The following is a 16,998-nucleotide window of genomic DNA, read 5'->3' as shown; positions in this document are numbered from 1 at the left end:
TCAACTGTCTTCTAGCTGCCTGGTAAGCTAATTGTTTTTCTAAAAACGTAGACCTACCGCGAGCCCGTTGGTAGCTTCTTCTCGCCTGGATGCATTTGCGACGAATGTCACCTATTTGTGCATTCCACAAATACGTAGGCTCTTGTTGTCGCGTGAACTGCTTGCGGCGTAGCATACTGCTATTGCAGGCACTCTGTATTTGGGCTACCATTTGGCATGCTCTGGCCTCAGCATTACCAATTGTGCCCAGAGACTGAATGGCCTCAGAAAAGACCGCGGGATCAAAAGTATCTAGCCGATACGACTCCCTCCACAAGGGTGACGCCCTGGCAGGTGGCTCAATAGAAGTGCCGTATGATCGCTGCCCGTATAGCTATCGCAATGGCTCCATGTTGCTCCCCGAAAGAGGGATAAAAGTGACAAAAGTAATGTCGATGACAGATCCGTATCCCGCCCGACTGAAGGTGTACTCGTGCCCAGTGTTGACCAGTGCAACATCTAGTGTTGCGAAGATCTCCAGTAGGATACGACCTCTGGCATTTGTTGTGAGGCTACCCCATTCTAACGCCCAGGAGTTAAAATCTCCAGCTATAATGGCCTTCCGACCCCTAGCATCCTCGGCAAGCTCGTCGAGCACCGTCGTGAATTCACTGAGCTGCATGCTGGGGGCCAGATAGCAACTGTAAAGCCATAAGTTGCCATATCGGCCGCGTACGAACCCATTGAATGACTTAACATTCGAAAGTACGTTCGTTGAGTTGCCGCATACCCACAACGCAGCTTTGCCATTAACGTCAGTTGACCATGTCCTAGGGCAGCTGGTTATACAGTGGTGGGGCTCACTGAGAAAAGCTACGTCTATACATTTTTCCCTAACGGTCTGCTCAAGAAGGTCTTGGGCAGCAATACAATGATTTAGGTTAAGCTGCAAGAACCTTAACATTTCATTTTACGAGCAGCTTCACGGTAAGATGGGCACTTGAAGCTGCCTGCTGAATGGTCCGTCTGCTTTTCACCTTTCCGGATGCAGAGGCTACATTTTGGTGGCTTAGTGCATGCTTTTGCACTGTGACCCATCTCTCCACACCTGAAACAGGCGCCCTTTAGGTCACAGTCGCTGCGACAGTTTGCTGCCATATGACCGTAATCGAGGCACTTGAAACAGCGTTTAGGCTGTTCCACGGCTCGAATACGGCATACTACCCATCCTATTCTAATTTTGGACAGCTCGAGCAGAGTTTTAGCTTTCCCAATTGGAAGAGCAACCGTAGCTCTTTGCTGTCCACCAAAAGCTGGCCGAAGCGATTTGATAGCCTTAATGGGGAGTGAGCTATCCTTCAACTCCACCCTGATTGCCTCCAAGATCTCCTCTTTGCTTGCTAACACATCTAGGTCGCGAATCTCAATTTGAGCCGATTCGTTAAGTGTTTTAACTACCGCTCGGCTTTGCCTACAGCTTCGTGCAGAGCCTCAGCGCTATGCTCCGGCTTCCTACTCAGTTGCAACAAAAGGTCCCCCTTAGCGGTCTTCCTAATACCTTGGACGTCGCCACTCAGATGCTTTAAATTTGGGTCGCTCTTGACCACGCGAAGCATGTCCGCATAGCTGCAACCACCTACACCTGAAACCGCGATGGCGTCGCTTCTGGAACGTTTTTGCAGCGGCTTGCGTCCCTTAACAACCGTCCAGCTGTTCGAATTCGTCTGTCGACCTACCTGGTTGGTTTTAACGGCTGCAGCCCGTAGAGCCATTGGCTCTATTGGATTTGCTGCGCTTTTATTGTGCCTCGGCTTTTTCGAGGGAGTTTTCCTCTGCTCAGTGGCAACTTCCCTCGACCGCTTGGGCGTATTACTACCTACTGTAGCACTAACGCTCGCTGTTTTAGCCTTCTGAGCTACTTCTTTGACCAGCGTGGTCTGCACCTCGCAGTCTTTGACCGGTCGGTTGCAGAACGCTTCGGCCGTCTTGTGGAGACTGACCAGCCTAGCCAGCTCCTCTCTCATTAGTGCATTTATATGCCGCTGCCCCCCAAATAGGGCAGACAAACCCTCTAGCGTAACTCCTATTTGAGCTAACGCTTCTTTTAAAGACTTGGGTGCCTGGCACTCAGCCACTGGAGACTGGTTACAAGTCGACGGCTGCGGCAACGCCCTCTGTTGTTGCAGCGGCGATCGCTGCAACGAGGAACGGCGCGAAAGCTTGCAGCTCCTCCTCCATCATGGCCTCCGTATTGCTCCGACTGCCACGTCGTGAAGCCTGCCTACTAATATAATTTGAGTTTAGAGACCACAGTAACTTAAACTCAACCTAACTACAGCGACAGCCCGAAAGTATGCACTACTTTTAGTACCTGCTACCTCACACCAGCAGCTGGGTTGCTGTCTTTGCTGAGACTTAGCAACTCACCAAAGTTAGTGAGCAGCTGATTGTCCGCTGCAATTTCCAGCACCACTATCAGCTGTTAGAGTGAATGCACCTGATTATTTATTATTTGCACAAATGTGACGCCTAATGCGACAAATTATTTCGCGCTTAAAAAGAAAGGGAAGGAGAAAAGCCCTGACGCCAAAAACAGTGACGCTATTGCCCCCCTCTCTTGCACCACCGGATTGTACCACTGGGGTACTCCGCGAAACCGCCGCGAAGTAAGTTTTTTATTGTTTTTGTTTTGCCGTCGCTGGGTGCGTCGCGCCCACAGCAACCACGTTGTCTACAGTTCTTTCCACTTTCACAGGGAAAAACAAAGATCAAGCTATTGTCCACGGTGGATCGCGATGACATCGACCGTACTCCACGAAAACGCAACTCGAACCGTGTGTGTGCGTGTGTGTGCGTGTGTGTGCTAATTATTATTGAAATATCAGTTCCTTGTAGGGTTCAGGGGATCTCGTAGTCGAGCAGTCTCGACTAGAGCTTTCTTACTTGTTTTTTTTAGTTTTATTGAAAATTAAAAAAAAAATATTAACTCCATCTACTTACCGGCAACATACAGCAATGCCAGCGGTAAGCGGAGATGCAGCTGATGGCGTTAACAGCAGCGATCAGCGGAAAATGGAGCACCGGGGGATGGAGCAGCGCAAAACGGGGCGGCGCAGTCGTGGCGGACGCCAAATTGAAACACGATGGTCTCGTGTTTTCTCGAAGGAAGAGGGGCAATATAGGTATGCACGTATGAATGTATATGAACGTACGTATTTGCTGTGCGTTTATATGCATATACGTGCATGTACATGTTGCTCCACACAGCGACGCGATTACTGTAGGAACGACCCTCGCGACTGGAAAGGGTTCAAGGTCCGACTATAGTCGGCATTTTTCGCTCCTACAGATTCAGCAATGGGTTCGCGTCGCACGCACGACGATCATCGGTGACCGTTAGCCGAGGTGCCGTTCGTGCTGGGTGATAGTAGTGATCACTTTCACTCGCAGGGCACCAACGGTACATCGGCCAATGGGAGGCTGCCACGCAATTTGGCGGGAAAGTGGCGTCACGCGGATCACGCCACTTTACCGTTTTTATGGGCATGAGCGGCTGAAAGGCCCCGCTCGAGAGCCGAACAGGCCCCGTTACCACCCGAAGCAGGGCATGTGGCTGGGCTATAAACACTGTTCAGTGTACGGCTGGCATACGAAATGACACGCTCTCCGTCCTCCGAGGTCTACGTCAGGATTGCTCCAAGCTCATAATTGCTTGCGTCCGTTTGCAAGCAAAACGGTTTCGAAAAATCAGGGCACGTCAGCACCGGTGACTCCGTCAATTTGGGCTTTACCGTCTTCAGCCTCTGGGCAAGAGGAACTTCTTCAAATTATACACCAACGCTCACACCATAGTAACAAATGCTAATTAAACTCTTATCGCAGGGCCCCACCTTGGGCGCCAGTTGTAACGAAGCTTCGGTTTATCCCGAGTCTAAACTGGGCTAGTTTCAGCTGACTGTGGATTCGTGCCAACAAATTTATTTGTTGAAGCCCCTGCGATATTAATTAGTCACTTGTGAATTTAGGCTTTATAGCGTAAATGTATATTCTCTTGAATAAGTTTAAAATGTACACGTCACCTAAACTTATGCTGGTTCACTGGTTGGCTTTAGCGAAGCACACCTACCGAGCGTTGGTTCAACGCACTCCGGCTGGGAGAGTGTTGTGCTAAAAACACGGTAGTTTACCAGGACGATTCGGGAAACGCCAGGACTTCGGTCTGTAAACTCTGGCGGTTCGCTCAGATATGCAGGCCACTCCTACTATGCCACTCGCTCACAGCACCACACTAGCTTCGTTTTCACTCACAAACACCTCTCTTGCGCGCGGCTACGTGAACTTACTCAGATGTGCAGGCCTCGCTTAAGGCGCTGATGTGCACCGATGTCCTGATCGGAGCCGCTGATGATGCTAGTTGCCTCTTTCGTTGTCGCAAAGATTCCCACTGGATGTCCTTGCTGTTCCCACGATGTCCTTGCTGTTCCCACGATGTCTTTGCTGTTCCCATGATGTCCTTTGAAGTCCTGGGAGTCCTGCTTTACCACTCGCGTTGACTTTCACAGCACTCTGACTTTCACTAATCACTTTTCACTCGCTTGATCGTAGTCTCCTCTCATCTAATCCTCACTTAATCATCCCGTATGGAGCCGCCGGTGGCCTTTTATAGCCCAGCCACAGGCCCTGCTTCGGGTGGTAACGGGGCCTGTTCGGTTCTCGAGCGGGGCCTTTCAGCCGCTCATGCCCATAAAAACGGTAAAGTGGCGTGATCCGCGTGACGCCACTTTCAAGCCAAATTGCGTGGCAGCCTCCCATTGGCCGAAGTACCGTTGGTGCCCTGCGAGTGAAAGTGTCCACTACTATCACCCGGCACGAACGGCACCTCGGCTAACGGTCACTGATGATCGTCGTGCGTGCGACACGAACCCATTGCTGAATCTGTAGGAGCGAAAGAGCCCGCCTCTAACAGGACTTTGACCCCGTCTTCAGTGCGAGGGTCGCTCCTACAGTATTCGCGTCGCTGTGTGGAGCAACATGTGTATGCACGTATATGCGTATAAACGCACAGCAAATACGTACGTTCATATACATTAATACGTGCATACCTATATTGCTCCTCACACTCCCCTCTTTCTTCGGGAAAACACGAGACTATCGTGTTTGAATTTGGCGCCCGTCTTCGCTACGCTGCTCCGTTCTGCGCTGCTTCGTTTTACGCTGCTCCATTTCGCGCTGATCGCCGCTGTTAACGCCATCAGCTGCATTTCCGCTTACCGCTGGCAATGCTGTATTCTGCAGGTAAGTGAAAAGATCAATATTTTTTTAATTTTTCATAAAATTACAAAAATATTATGTTTTCAGGCCGGGCATCATTTCCCTTGACGTGATGCCCTTGGCCTCTGCCAATGCCCACGCCGGGCGCTGCTGCAAAACTCGCCTGTCGGTTTTGCAGCCCTCCGGTGGCATTGGCGCATGTGCGCACGGCAATGGCCATTTCACCCATTTGGCGCATGTTGTCCCTCGCCGCTGGAGACGCCTTTCTGCTGGTTGCTGCTCCTTACATCTCAACGCTGGCAACCAGAAAAGAAAAGGGAGCAGCATATTACGACAAAAGCAGGATGGCACAAGCTAACCCACAAATGTCATCGCAGCAATTATATGAGCAGTTGATCAACAAGGAGCAGCAACTAGAGGAGCAACATCAAGCTTACGTCACGCTTCAAGGAAACATCAATGCGGCTTATAAGGAACGATTGTTTCAAAACATCAATTATTTGGCAACGTTCACGGGAACTGGTGATATATCAATTAACTCGTTCTTCAGCAGCGTGGAGTACCTTCTCCAAGGAGTGGAGGACTCTGGACTAAGACGAGAGGCCACTAGGACAATCTTCAACAAAACAATCCAAGGACAGGCGAAGGATGTAGTTATCAATATACCGGAACCAGACAACTGGCAGCTAATCAAGTCAACGCTAAAGCTGAGGTATCGACCGGACACGGAGCCCCATCAAATTTACCGTAAAATTTATGAGTTAAAAGTAGACACAGTAAGCGAACTTGCAGCAGAACTACAAAATATTAAGTATAAAACAGACGAATTAAGAGTTTACCATCAAAACGATAATTTTATAGATTTAAGTAACGTAGAAAGTTTACTACTAAATGCAGCTAAAGAAATGACTCAAGGCACTTTACTTTATAAAATATACGAAGAACGAAATTTAAATGAAATTCTAAAAATAATGATGTTACGTAGATACGAAAATAGTTGTATTAGATTTCAATATAAGAAAAGTAAAATAGTTGTATTAGATTTCAATATAAGAAAAGTAAACCCAATAGGTATAACGCTGAGGCTGAGTCTAGCAAGAAAAATCATAACTACAAAAAAGAAAATACCCAACAACAAAATTATAACAAAAAGCAACAATATTATCAACAAAATTATAACAATAACAAGCAATCTTATTATCAACCACAAAGTGGTCAAAACAATAACCAAAACAATCAGCAACAATTTTACAGAAACAACTCAGGTCATTACAGACAAGATTATACTCAACACGATTCAGGACAGAGTCACCCTAACCAAAACAATCAGCAAACAATTTCACAACAGTCAAAACAGTATAGGTCAAGGAATTCAGAACCCATGGAAATAGAAAACCTAGAAACAACGCAAGATACAAACAGTTTCCAAGAAACAAAAAATGACTACGACCAGGCAGAGGTTAATAATACAGTTTTTTTTATGAAGCAGCCTCGGAATGCCTACCATTATTAGAACTTAACATCGATAAACATAGATATATAGCATTAATAGATACAGGAGCAAGTTTAAGTCTAGTAAACAACCAAATTAATGGGCACACAAAGATTAAGCTGAATAAACCCATATCATATAGCACAATTAATAGTAAGGACATTATAGAGTATGAAATTCATACAACAGCACCTAGAGAATTCAATTTACCAAACAGCGCTAGAGTCCGCTGGAAGTTAGCCCCACTAAAGGGAAGGAAATATAACTTTATTATAGGTATAGACCTTCTACAATTCTTGAGTGCAGTTATTAACATTGAAAAAAACAGTTTAACATTAAATCACAAAGAAAACCGTATAATAAATAAGCAATATCAATATGAAGAAATCTGTACATTAGAGAGTACTATAAATAAATATGATAACTTGGCATTAGATCATTTAAATACACAAGAGGTAATTGAAGTTAAGAAAATTATAAAACGATATAGTAAACTTTTTTTTAAAGAAGGAGATAAACTAACTAGTACAACCGAAATAGAACATGAAATAAGGACAACTACAGATAAACAACTTAATTCAAAGCTATATAGATACCCACCACAGCATGAGGAAGAAGTCAGAAAACAGATAAAAGAAATGGAAGAACAGGGAATTATTAGAAAAAGCAATTCAAGATATTCGAGCCCACTTTTAGTAATACCAAAAAAGTTAGACAATTCAAAACAACAAAAATTTCGCATTGTAATAGATTATAGAAAACTTAACGAAATAACCATCGACGATAAATTTCCGATTCCTAATATAAATTCAATTCTTGATAAACTCGGAAGAGCCCAGTACTTCACAACAATAGATTTAGCAAAAGGCTACCATCAAATTTTAGTAAAAGAGGAAGACAGAAAGAAAACTGCCTTTGTTACGCCGCATGGCTTATATGAATTTATTAGAATGCCATTTGGGTTGAAAAATGCCCCCGCCACTTTTCAAAGACTAATGAATGAAATCTTAAGAGACTTTATTAACAAAAAATGTGTCGTATATTTGGACGATATACTTATTTTTAGCACATCGTTGCAAGAGCATGTTCAAGCCATCAACGAAATATTTAAAGTATTAGAGGATAAGAATTTGAAGATTCAAATCGATAAATGTAACTTCATGAAGAAGGAGACAGAATTTTTAGGTCATATCTTAACCAAAGAAGGTATTAAACCAAATCCAAACAAAATAGCCATAATAGAAAAGTTACCTTTACCAAAAACAGAAAAGGAGATAAAAAGTTTTTTAGGCATAACAGGTTTCTACAGAAAATTTATTAAAGATTACGCAAAAGTAGCACAACCCATAACAAAATATTTAAAGAAAAATACTAAAATAAATACAAAAGATCCAACTTTCATCGAAGCATTTGAAAAGTTAAAGCAACTTATTTGTTCACATCCTATATTCAGGTTCCCTAACTTTGAAAAAGCATTCACGCTTACAACTGACGCTTCAAATTATGCCATAGGATCGGTTCTTTCTCAAGAAGGGCATCCAATTTGTTTTGCGTCAAGAACGTTAAACAATCATGAGAAAAATTATTCAGCAACAGATAAAGAATTTTTAGCAATACTATGGAGTGTAAACTATTTTAGACCATATCTCTACGGAAGAAAATTCAAACTATTAACAGATCATCAAGCGATAAAATTCTTATATTCAAAACATAAAGGGAAAGATATTTCGCCAAGGCATCAAAGATGGTTACTAAAACTAGGAGAATATCAGTTTGACATAGATTACTTAAGAGGAAGAGAAAACAGAGTAGCCGATTTCTTAAGCAGAATAAAAGGTAATGATTTTGACCCACAGCAAGATAATGACAATATATCAGACATAAACATAATAACAAATATTGAAGAAGATAACTATTCGTTAGCAGCAACTATACATTCAGCAGAAGAAAATTTACAGGATCATTTTCTAATAAAGGAAGAAATAGTAAATAAATATAAAACACAAATAATAATATCAAATGGCAAAACAGAAGAGTGTAAAACGATTCATGGAAAAAGAATAATTTTCATGGCAAAACACGACTTCCCAACAATGGAAGAAATTTTTATAAAATACTTAAACAAAGGAAAAGTAGGTATATATTCAGATCTACCGGATCAAGAATATAATATAGAGCAAGAAAAATTAATTCAATTATACTCTAACAACAAACAAATAGAATTCACTAAATGCACACATAGAGCTCAAGATATAGAAACTGAAACGCAAGCTGTAAAACAAATATCTATTTACCATGTACAAGAGAGTATGCATTCTAGTATTCAAGAGACGTACAACAAAATAAAAAATAAAATATTTTACCCTAAGTTATTAGAATTAATACAGACAGTGATCAACCAATGCGACTTTTGCAAAGAAGTCAAATATGACAGAAACCCAGTTAGAAACAAATTTGTTAAAACAGAAACTCCATCGGATAAAAACCAAATAATACATATAGACACATACGTAATAAAAAACACATATTTTTTGACTATTATAAATTTTCGAAATTTGCAGCCGTTTACCCACTAAACGATAGAAACCATATAACCATCGTAGAGCAGATTGAAAATCATTTTACAAAAATAGGCAAACCAAATAAGATTGTAGCTGACAATAAATTTAATTCAATAAGAATTAAAGAACTATTAAGCCGAGAAAATATTGAATTACATTTAACAAAACCAAACAGCCATACAGGCAATGCAGATGTAGAAAGACTGCATAACTCATTGGCAGAAAAGTTTAGGATAATACATAATACAGAAACAGAAAACTTATTAGTAAAACAAAATATGCAAAGGGCAGTAAGAAATTATAACGACAGGTACCACTCTACTATTAAATGCACACCTTTTGAAGCGCAAAATAATAAAATAGATTTAAAAATCATTAAGAATAATATAGAAACCACTAAAATCAAGATGCTGGATAAGATCAACCGAAACAGAGAAATTAAAATTATAAAGCAGTCAGACACAAAGAAGTACCAAAGTTTAAAAAAGCCAAACATAAGAATATTAACCCAGCAAATATAAAACGTGTTTACAAATTTACAGAAAACAAGAATGATAACAGAATTGAAGACTCATCAAATACTTAACCAAAACAAAATTCGCTCTTTCTGAAGCATAACAGAACAAATCAAATCTATTAGCAAATGTTGATAATTTTATTTCTTTTACATATGTATATGTTTCTGACAAACAGCTATCTTTATAAGTATTCAAAATGACATCAAAAATATATAATTAATCAAAGAATATAAACAAGTTACTATTCATTACACAAAACAATAATTATAAGTAATACCTACCTTATATATTACCTTTAATAAGAAAATTAATAACAACACAGAATTCAGGAGAATTCTTATTTAAATGAGGGAGAAGTTATGTATGTAATTATGTAATCGATATAAGCATAATTTTAAGCGATTTGTCATCACTAAGAGAGAAAGTCCATACCTAAATGTTGCATGTTTGTGATGATGAAATGTCTAGCAACATTGTGTAATTAAAATGATGATGAAATGTCTAGCAACATTGTGAAATTAAAATTATGAAGAAATGTCTAGCAACATTGTGAAATTAAAATGATGAAGAAATGTCTAGCAACATTGTGAAATTAAAATTATGATGCTATGTCGCTCGGATAGGCTAGCAGCATTTGAATAAAGTCAGTTCTAATCTGAGACTTAACTGAAGAAGTTGAACCATGTTATTTAATTTCAAAAATAAAGAACTCAAAACAAAATTCGCGCGCTGTTGCTAAGGGCGCATACACTGCAGGTGGGTACTGCTTGCACTTGCACTGCTTTGTTGTTGTATCTGTGCATAGTGCATTGCACATGCACTGGCAGCTAAGTTTTTCGGTGCAGTACTGTACACTGCTTGCTGTCGTACGCGATTTATAGTCTTTCACTATACTTTATATATCTTTAGATACACAAGCACAATAAAACTTAATCACTGAAACAGAACTGTCTTTAGATGTTGAGTGATAGTTCAATAAAAACACACTTAATATCTTTGGTTATTATAATTCTTGCTTTATTAATAATAAGAACTTCTGTTCTGTTCGGAATGAATCTTAAGACTATTTGTTGCTTACATTTATTGTTGCTAGCTGAGCGTTTTCAACGTTTTTCAACGTTATATATATGTATATATACATGTATATAAACATGTATACATGTAAGTATTTGTTACTTACATTTATTGTTGCTAGCTGATCGTTTTCAACGTTTATATATGTACATGTATACATGTATATAAACATGTATACATTTACAAGGTATTTGTTGCTTACATTTATTGTTGCTAGCTGAGCATTTTCGATGGAAGCGTTGGCGAGCATTTTCACTGGAAGCGGTCGCTTACGTCGAAAATGCTTTGCTAATTTGGTTGCATAACTCCTCCCCCTTTTGATGAGGGATTCTCCTGAATTCCTTTTTTACATTTTGTATAGATATACATATGTATGTATGTATATTCCTATGAATGGCTTTAGTGTTTTTTATTTTTTCTAAGAATGTTTTTGTATTATTTTTATAGTAAGTTTAATCAATGGTATATTAAATTATATTATTTTCTGCGTAGCTTATTATTAATGTGCCTTCGTTTGTTAATTGCACCTTAAACTCTACGTGTTCTATCATTTTACAATTTTTCTACAGTTAGAGCTCAATTTCAGTTCATTTATTCTTTTGTGTTCTTCGTATGTGTAAGTTTTGTTTTGGCTTTTTACCACACTTTCGGGACTCATGTCGATTCATTTATTTTTCTGGTTTGTTAGTGGGGTTATCAGAAATATTGTGGTTGTTATGATTTTAGTTGGTATTTTAATTGCAATCATTATGTTATTTTCGTGGATCATAACTCCCATGCGGATTAATTTAATTTTGTTGAAGTCTATGTTGTAGAGTGTGAATACTTCGTTTGTTAATATATAAGGATGAAAGAGGCTGTGTTTAGCTGACGCTATTATGTTTAAGGTGGTAGAATTGTTGACCAGTTCCACTGTGCTCTCCCCTAGTGATACGAAGCCGTTTTCAACCAGGATTGAGGCTATATTGATCATTGCTGCCGACAGCGTTGGCAACAGGATCATGATGATGATTGTTAGTATTACCTGGAAATTTGGTAGGTCTATTAACATTTGTTGTATGGATATTTTGTAAATTTGCTTTTCTGAATTTGGGTTCTTCTTTATGTCTTAGGTTTTTATAATTCTTAATAAATCCCTCTGTTCTATTCTCTATGTAGGTTTCTCTTTTATCATTTAGTTTCGCTATTTTTCTGGATTTTTCCGCTAACATTTTTTCGTACAATTTCAAGTGATCTACTTTGTGATTCTGTACTTCAAATGGCGTGAATTTCGTGGTGGTGTGGTATGTGTTATTGTAAAAGTATACAGCTCTAGCCATTTGTTCGATTATTGGTCTTTTCTCTTCTATGTTTAGTGTGCGAATTTTTTCTGTTAGTGTGTTATTAAGACTTTCGACGTCGCTATTGCCAGTGTGACTGTTTGGTTTAGTTCTTTTTCTAGAAATTCTCTGACATTAAGACTATTAAATTCGTCGTCGAAGACAAATTTATTGACCTTCCCTTTTATTGACAAAAATTGTTGAATGTGTTCTACGATTGTGATGCTATTTCTGTCGTTAAGTGGGAAGCAAATGGCGTGTTTTGAGAATTTGTCGATGAATAATATAAAGGATTGTTTTGAGTTAACGTATGTATCTACGTGTACTATCTCATCGCAAGTTTTTGGTGTTTCTGTAAGATAAAAATTGTTCTTTATAGGTTTTCTATCGTATTTCCCACCACTACAAACGTCACAGTTATTGATTATTCTATGGATATGGGTCTTAAGGTTAGGGTGGTATATTTCGAGTTTAAGCTTCTGATAAGTGGCAACTATTCCGCAATGGCCACTCTCGTTTTTGTGAAATAAGGCTATTTGGGTATGCAGTTCATCTTCAGACTCGATATCTCTAAAGAACTTAGTGCACTTTACAAATTTTATTTTTGGGTTGGAAGTGTATTCCTTCGCTATTATTTTTTGTTATTGGTAGAACTCATGGTCACTTAGGTTTGAAAAAACTCCTATTTTTCCTGTTGTTATTTCTCGTCGGAAGATGTTTATTGCTTGGTTGTCTTCTACGTCTTTCTTGATAATGTAAATTCTCTTTTTGTCGAACACCTGTACGGTGGTTTCGAGTTTCGTTTCTGTAAGAATTAGCTGTACATTGAATCTGTTAACTGCTGTTTCTAGTATAGACATGTCGAAACCCTGATCCTCTTCTTTAGAATGAATCGTTTGAGCTGCTAGAGATCTGTTGTCTTCATCCTTCGTGGATTCAACTTCCATTAGGTTTATTTCGTCCTCTCTAATCCTACTCAAAAAGTCAGCGATGTTATTACATTTCCCTTTTATATATTCTATGTGGAAGTTGTACTCTCCCAGACTGATGAGCCATCTCTGCAATCTTGGGCTTATGTCTTTGCCTGTATATTTAGCCATCGGCCATTTTAATGGTTGGTGATCGCTCTCGAGGTTGAATTCTCTACCATAAACATATGGTCGAAAGTATTTTACGGCCCACACTATGGCTAGGAGCTCTTTCTCTATGGTTGAATAGTTACATTCGTGCTGATTTAACGTTCGGGATGCATATGTGATTGGGTGACTTTCATGAGAAAGGACTGCTCCCATCGCGAAATTGCTGGCATCTGTAGTGATAATGAACTTTTTAGAAAAATTTGGGTATCGTAGGACTGGACTATTGTAACTAATGTTTTTAACTTTTCAAATGCTGCTATGTAGTTTGGGTCGTCGGTGTTGATTGTCATGTTTTTCTTCAGATATCTTGACATAGGGAATGCTATTTTTGCATAATCCTTAACGAATCCCTGTCATTCCTAGGAACGACTTGATCTGCTTTGCAGTTCGGGGTAATTTTAAGTTCTGAATAATGTTTACTTTGTCTGGGTTTGGTTCAATGCCGTGAGTGGTCAAGATATGACCAAGGAATCGTGTTTCTTTCTTCAGAAAGTCACATTTATCTACTTGGATTTTTAAATTGGCATCTTTTAGAGTTTTGAATATTTTTCTTAATGTGGTCATATGTTCTTGAAGGGATGTGCTGAAGTAGTATGTCGTCCATGTAGACGACGCAGTTTTCGCCAATATAGTCTTTCAAGACTTCGTTCATAAGTCTCTGGAATGTCGATGGAGCATTTTTGAGTCCGCACGACATTCTGATGAACTCGTAGTGATCTGACGGTGTTGAAAATGCTGTCTTTGGTCTGTCTTCCTCTTTAACGATAATTTGATGAAAACCTTTCGCTAAGTCGAGGGTTGTAAAATATTGTGATCTACCCAGTTTATCTAGCAAGGAATTAAGATTAGGAATTGGAAATCTGTCGTCGACCGTAAATTCATTCAGTTTACGATAATCGATGACAATTCTGAACTTTTTTGACCCTGAATTATCGAGATTTTTCTCAACAATCCATAAGGGGCTGTTATAGGGGGAATTACTTTCTTTTATAATATTTTGCTTAAGCATTTCTTTTATCTGTCTATTTATTTCTTTTTCGTGGATTTGAGGATATCTATATATTTTAGAATATAAGGGCCTATCCACTGTAGCAATAATTTCCTGGGAGATTTGGTTTGTTGCTGACAAAACGTCCCCTCCCGAAAAAATATATCATTGGATTCCGCAAGTAGAGCTTCGACAGCTTGGCGTTCCTCGTCATTTAAATGTTCGAGGTTGAGACGGTCTCGTATATGATCTATGTTTATAGGTTGCAGAGCACAAGCGTTGTGCATTGATTCTGGATATTCGTAGTCTAAAAAATAGAATTTCTTGTCTAGTAATTGTACGTATCGTTCAGTATTATTTATTTGAGCTTTGAATGCTTTTAGAAAGTTTTTCCCTATTATTGCTGAGAAATTTTCGTTTGGGAAATCTATAAGTTTCCACTAAAGTGTTCCCAAGTAGGGAATTTCTTTGGGGAAAGGTGTGGTTACGGCGTATTTTACAATATTAACACCGTTAAGAGTTTTATAAGAACAAGGTCTGGTGAGTTCAATTTTTGGGTATTGTTGTTCAAGAATTTTTGATTTTAAGATGCTTGTCGTCGCACCAGTATCGACTAAGCATCTGATTTCCTCCTTTCCTATTCTCCACGTTATTATGGGTAAGTTTGCCTTAGGCAAGGTATCTAACAATTTACTTCCTCTGCCTGATTTTCTTCCAAAGTTTCGATTTCCATAGGAGTGAAATCGTTCCCTTTGGTATCAACGCTCATATGAGACATTCTTGTTTGTCTTGAGCCATTGTTTTTATACCCTGAACCCATTGAAAATGGGAAATCAGGGTATAATGGTTTTGTTGAAATTTATGTAACAGGCAGAAGGAGGCGTGGCAGACCCCACAAAGTATATATATTCTTGATCAGGGCGACGAGCTGAGTCGATTTCTTCAATTTTTTTTTAAAATGTCCGTATATATCACGCGCATATCGAGTTTATCACTAAAAAACGATAACTCATTCCGATACTTTTTTATCGATAAAAAAACCTTATCGAAGATCACTTAAAAAATTATATTTCCTACATCTTTCCAGGTAGAGTCTTCAAATTTAAAATGTATATTAAGATTCATTTTAGACAATTTCGGTTTTGTTAAAATTTACCCCCCACCCCTAAATCCACCCCCTCACCCTCATCTTTGTAAAAGTCGTATACTTGTGCTTCGGTATACACATACATTTAAACATCATGATTACGTTCTGAAAGTTTCATTACGATCGTATGTCTAGAAATTAAATTATTCAACAAATAAGTTCTCATAATACTGCCAACACTGCAGCGCATCCCAAGCGCAATCGCCTGTATATGCGTGTGTGAGTGGGTATGCGTATGTTTATTTGTATGTGTATGTGTGTGCGTGTATTTGTTTGTATGCGTGTGTGTGCTAACCATTATTGAAATATCAGTTGCTTGTAGGGTTCAGGGGATCTCGTAGTCGAGCAGTCTCGACTAGAGCTTTCTAACTTGTTATTGTTATAATTTGGTTTAGGATTTTGGTTTTGGTTGGGTTGTGGTCTGTTATCTGGCTGTTGATTTGTTTGGCCAGTGTTTTTGTTGTTATTAGAGGGCTGGCTGTTTTGACTTGGTCTATTGTATGTGGTGTTGGTTTTAGTGTTAGTGTTAATTCTTGTGTTAATATTGGTGTTAGCGTTATTTTGCTTCTGGTGAGTGTTGTTAGTTGCTTTTCTATATCTCTGTGATATAGCCCTGGGATCATCTAGTGCTTTAATGTTTGAATATTTTGTTTGTAGAGCATGCATAGAAATGCCTTGATCGACATGAATTCTGAATGGGGTGTAGTATGTTGTATGACATATAAGCATATGCTCACATATAGTAGTGTATACAATATATGATTTTACATATGCCCGAAGATTATCATGCTCACAACATAGCAACACTTTGTTTGCTTTATTTATATTAAAACATCTATACATAAGTGCCGTAATATGATCGGTCACTTATGTATAGACTGGCCTGCAGCGTGGGATCTGCAACGTAAGCATTGTTACGCCGCAGCTTAAACGCTAAAATGTATATGCCTTCTGCATATACATAAAAACATATATACACACACATACAGCATGCTATATACTCCCATTCTGCCGCTGCTTTTAGCGACAGAATTCTTTATGTAAACTTTATGTATTTAGGCTAAGACGAAACCTTTTATAATTCAATAAAGCATTCGCTCAATGATCACCAAACATATCAGTTCGTTTTATTCTTTTATTATTACAGGGGTGTCTATTTCGTTTATTAATATATTCAACAGATCTCTATCTACTTTATCCTTTTCGTATATTGTAGGTTTTTGTTCATCAAACATGTATATTTTATTTATTTCACATTTTGCTTTTTCAAACTCTAAGAACAGCTCTCTTAAACTATTTACTTTAATGAATCTGCATCTGTCGAATACATCCTCGTAAGTCGTCTTCGGCCGCATTTGTTCCATAAGTTTCGTCTTCATCTGCTCCCAGGTTGGTTCCATCCCCAGTTCCATTCGGCTGCACCAGTTATAGTCTTTCACTATACTTTATATATCTTTAGATACACAAGCACAATAAAACTGTTCATCACTGAAACAGAATTGTCTTTAGA

The 16,998-nt window shown here is 39.0% G+C and overlaps 2 protein-coding genes across 2 annotated transcripts; both read left to right on the top strand.

The window, feature by feature from the left end:
* Positions 1 to 5,539: 5,539 nt before the first annotated feature.
* LOC149091271 (uncharacterized) lies at positions 5,540 to 6,275 on the top strand (the record flags this gene model as incomplete). Its single annotated transcript, XM_089261982.1, has 1 exon — positions 5,540 to 6,275. A coding segment is annotated over exon 1 (681 nt), but the record flags the coding sequence as incomplete, so codon positions are not given.
* Positions 6,276 to 6,280: 5 nt separating this feature from the next.
* On the top strand, positions 6,281 to 8,682 carry LOC149091270 (uncharacterized; the record flags this gene model as incomplete). Its single annotated transcript, XM_089261981.1, has 1 exon — positions 6,281 to 8,682. A coding segment is annotated over one exon (483 nt), but the record flags the coding sequence as incomplete, so codon positions are not given.
* Between the last annotated feature and the right edge of the window lie 8,316 nt (positions 8,683 to 16,998).

The sequence above is a fragment of the Drosophila navojoa genome, chromosome 5, assembly GCF_054131105.1.
Source record: "Drosophila navojoa isolate 15081-1374.11 chromosome 5, UAZ_NAV_1.0, whole genome shotgun sequence".
In the NCBI taxonomy this organism is placed as follows: domain Eukaryota; kingdom Metazoa; phylum Arthropoda; class Insecta; order Diptera; family Drosophilidae; genus Drosophila; species Drosophila navojoa.
The sequence above is the reverse complement of the archived record's forward strand: the minus strand, read 5'-3'. Positions and strand labels throughout refer to the sequence as shown.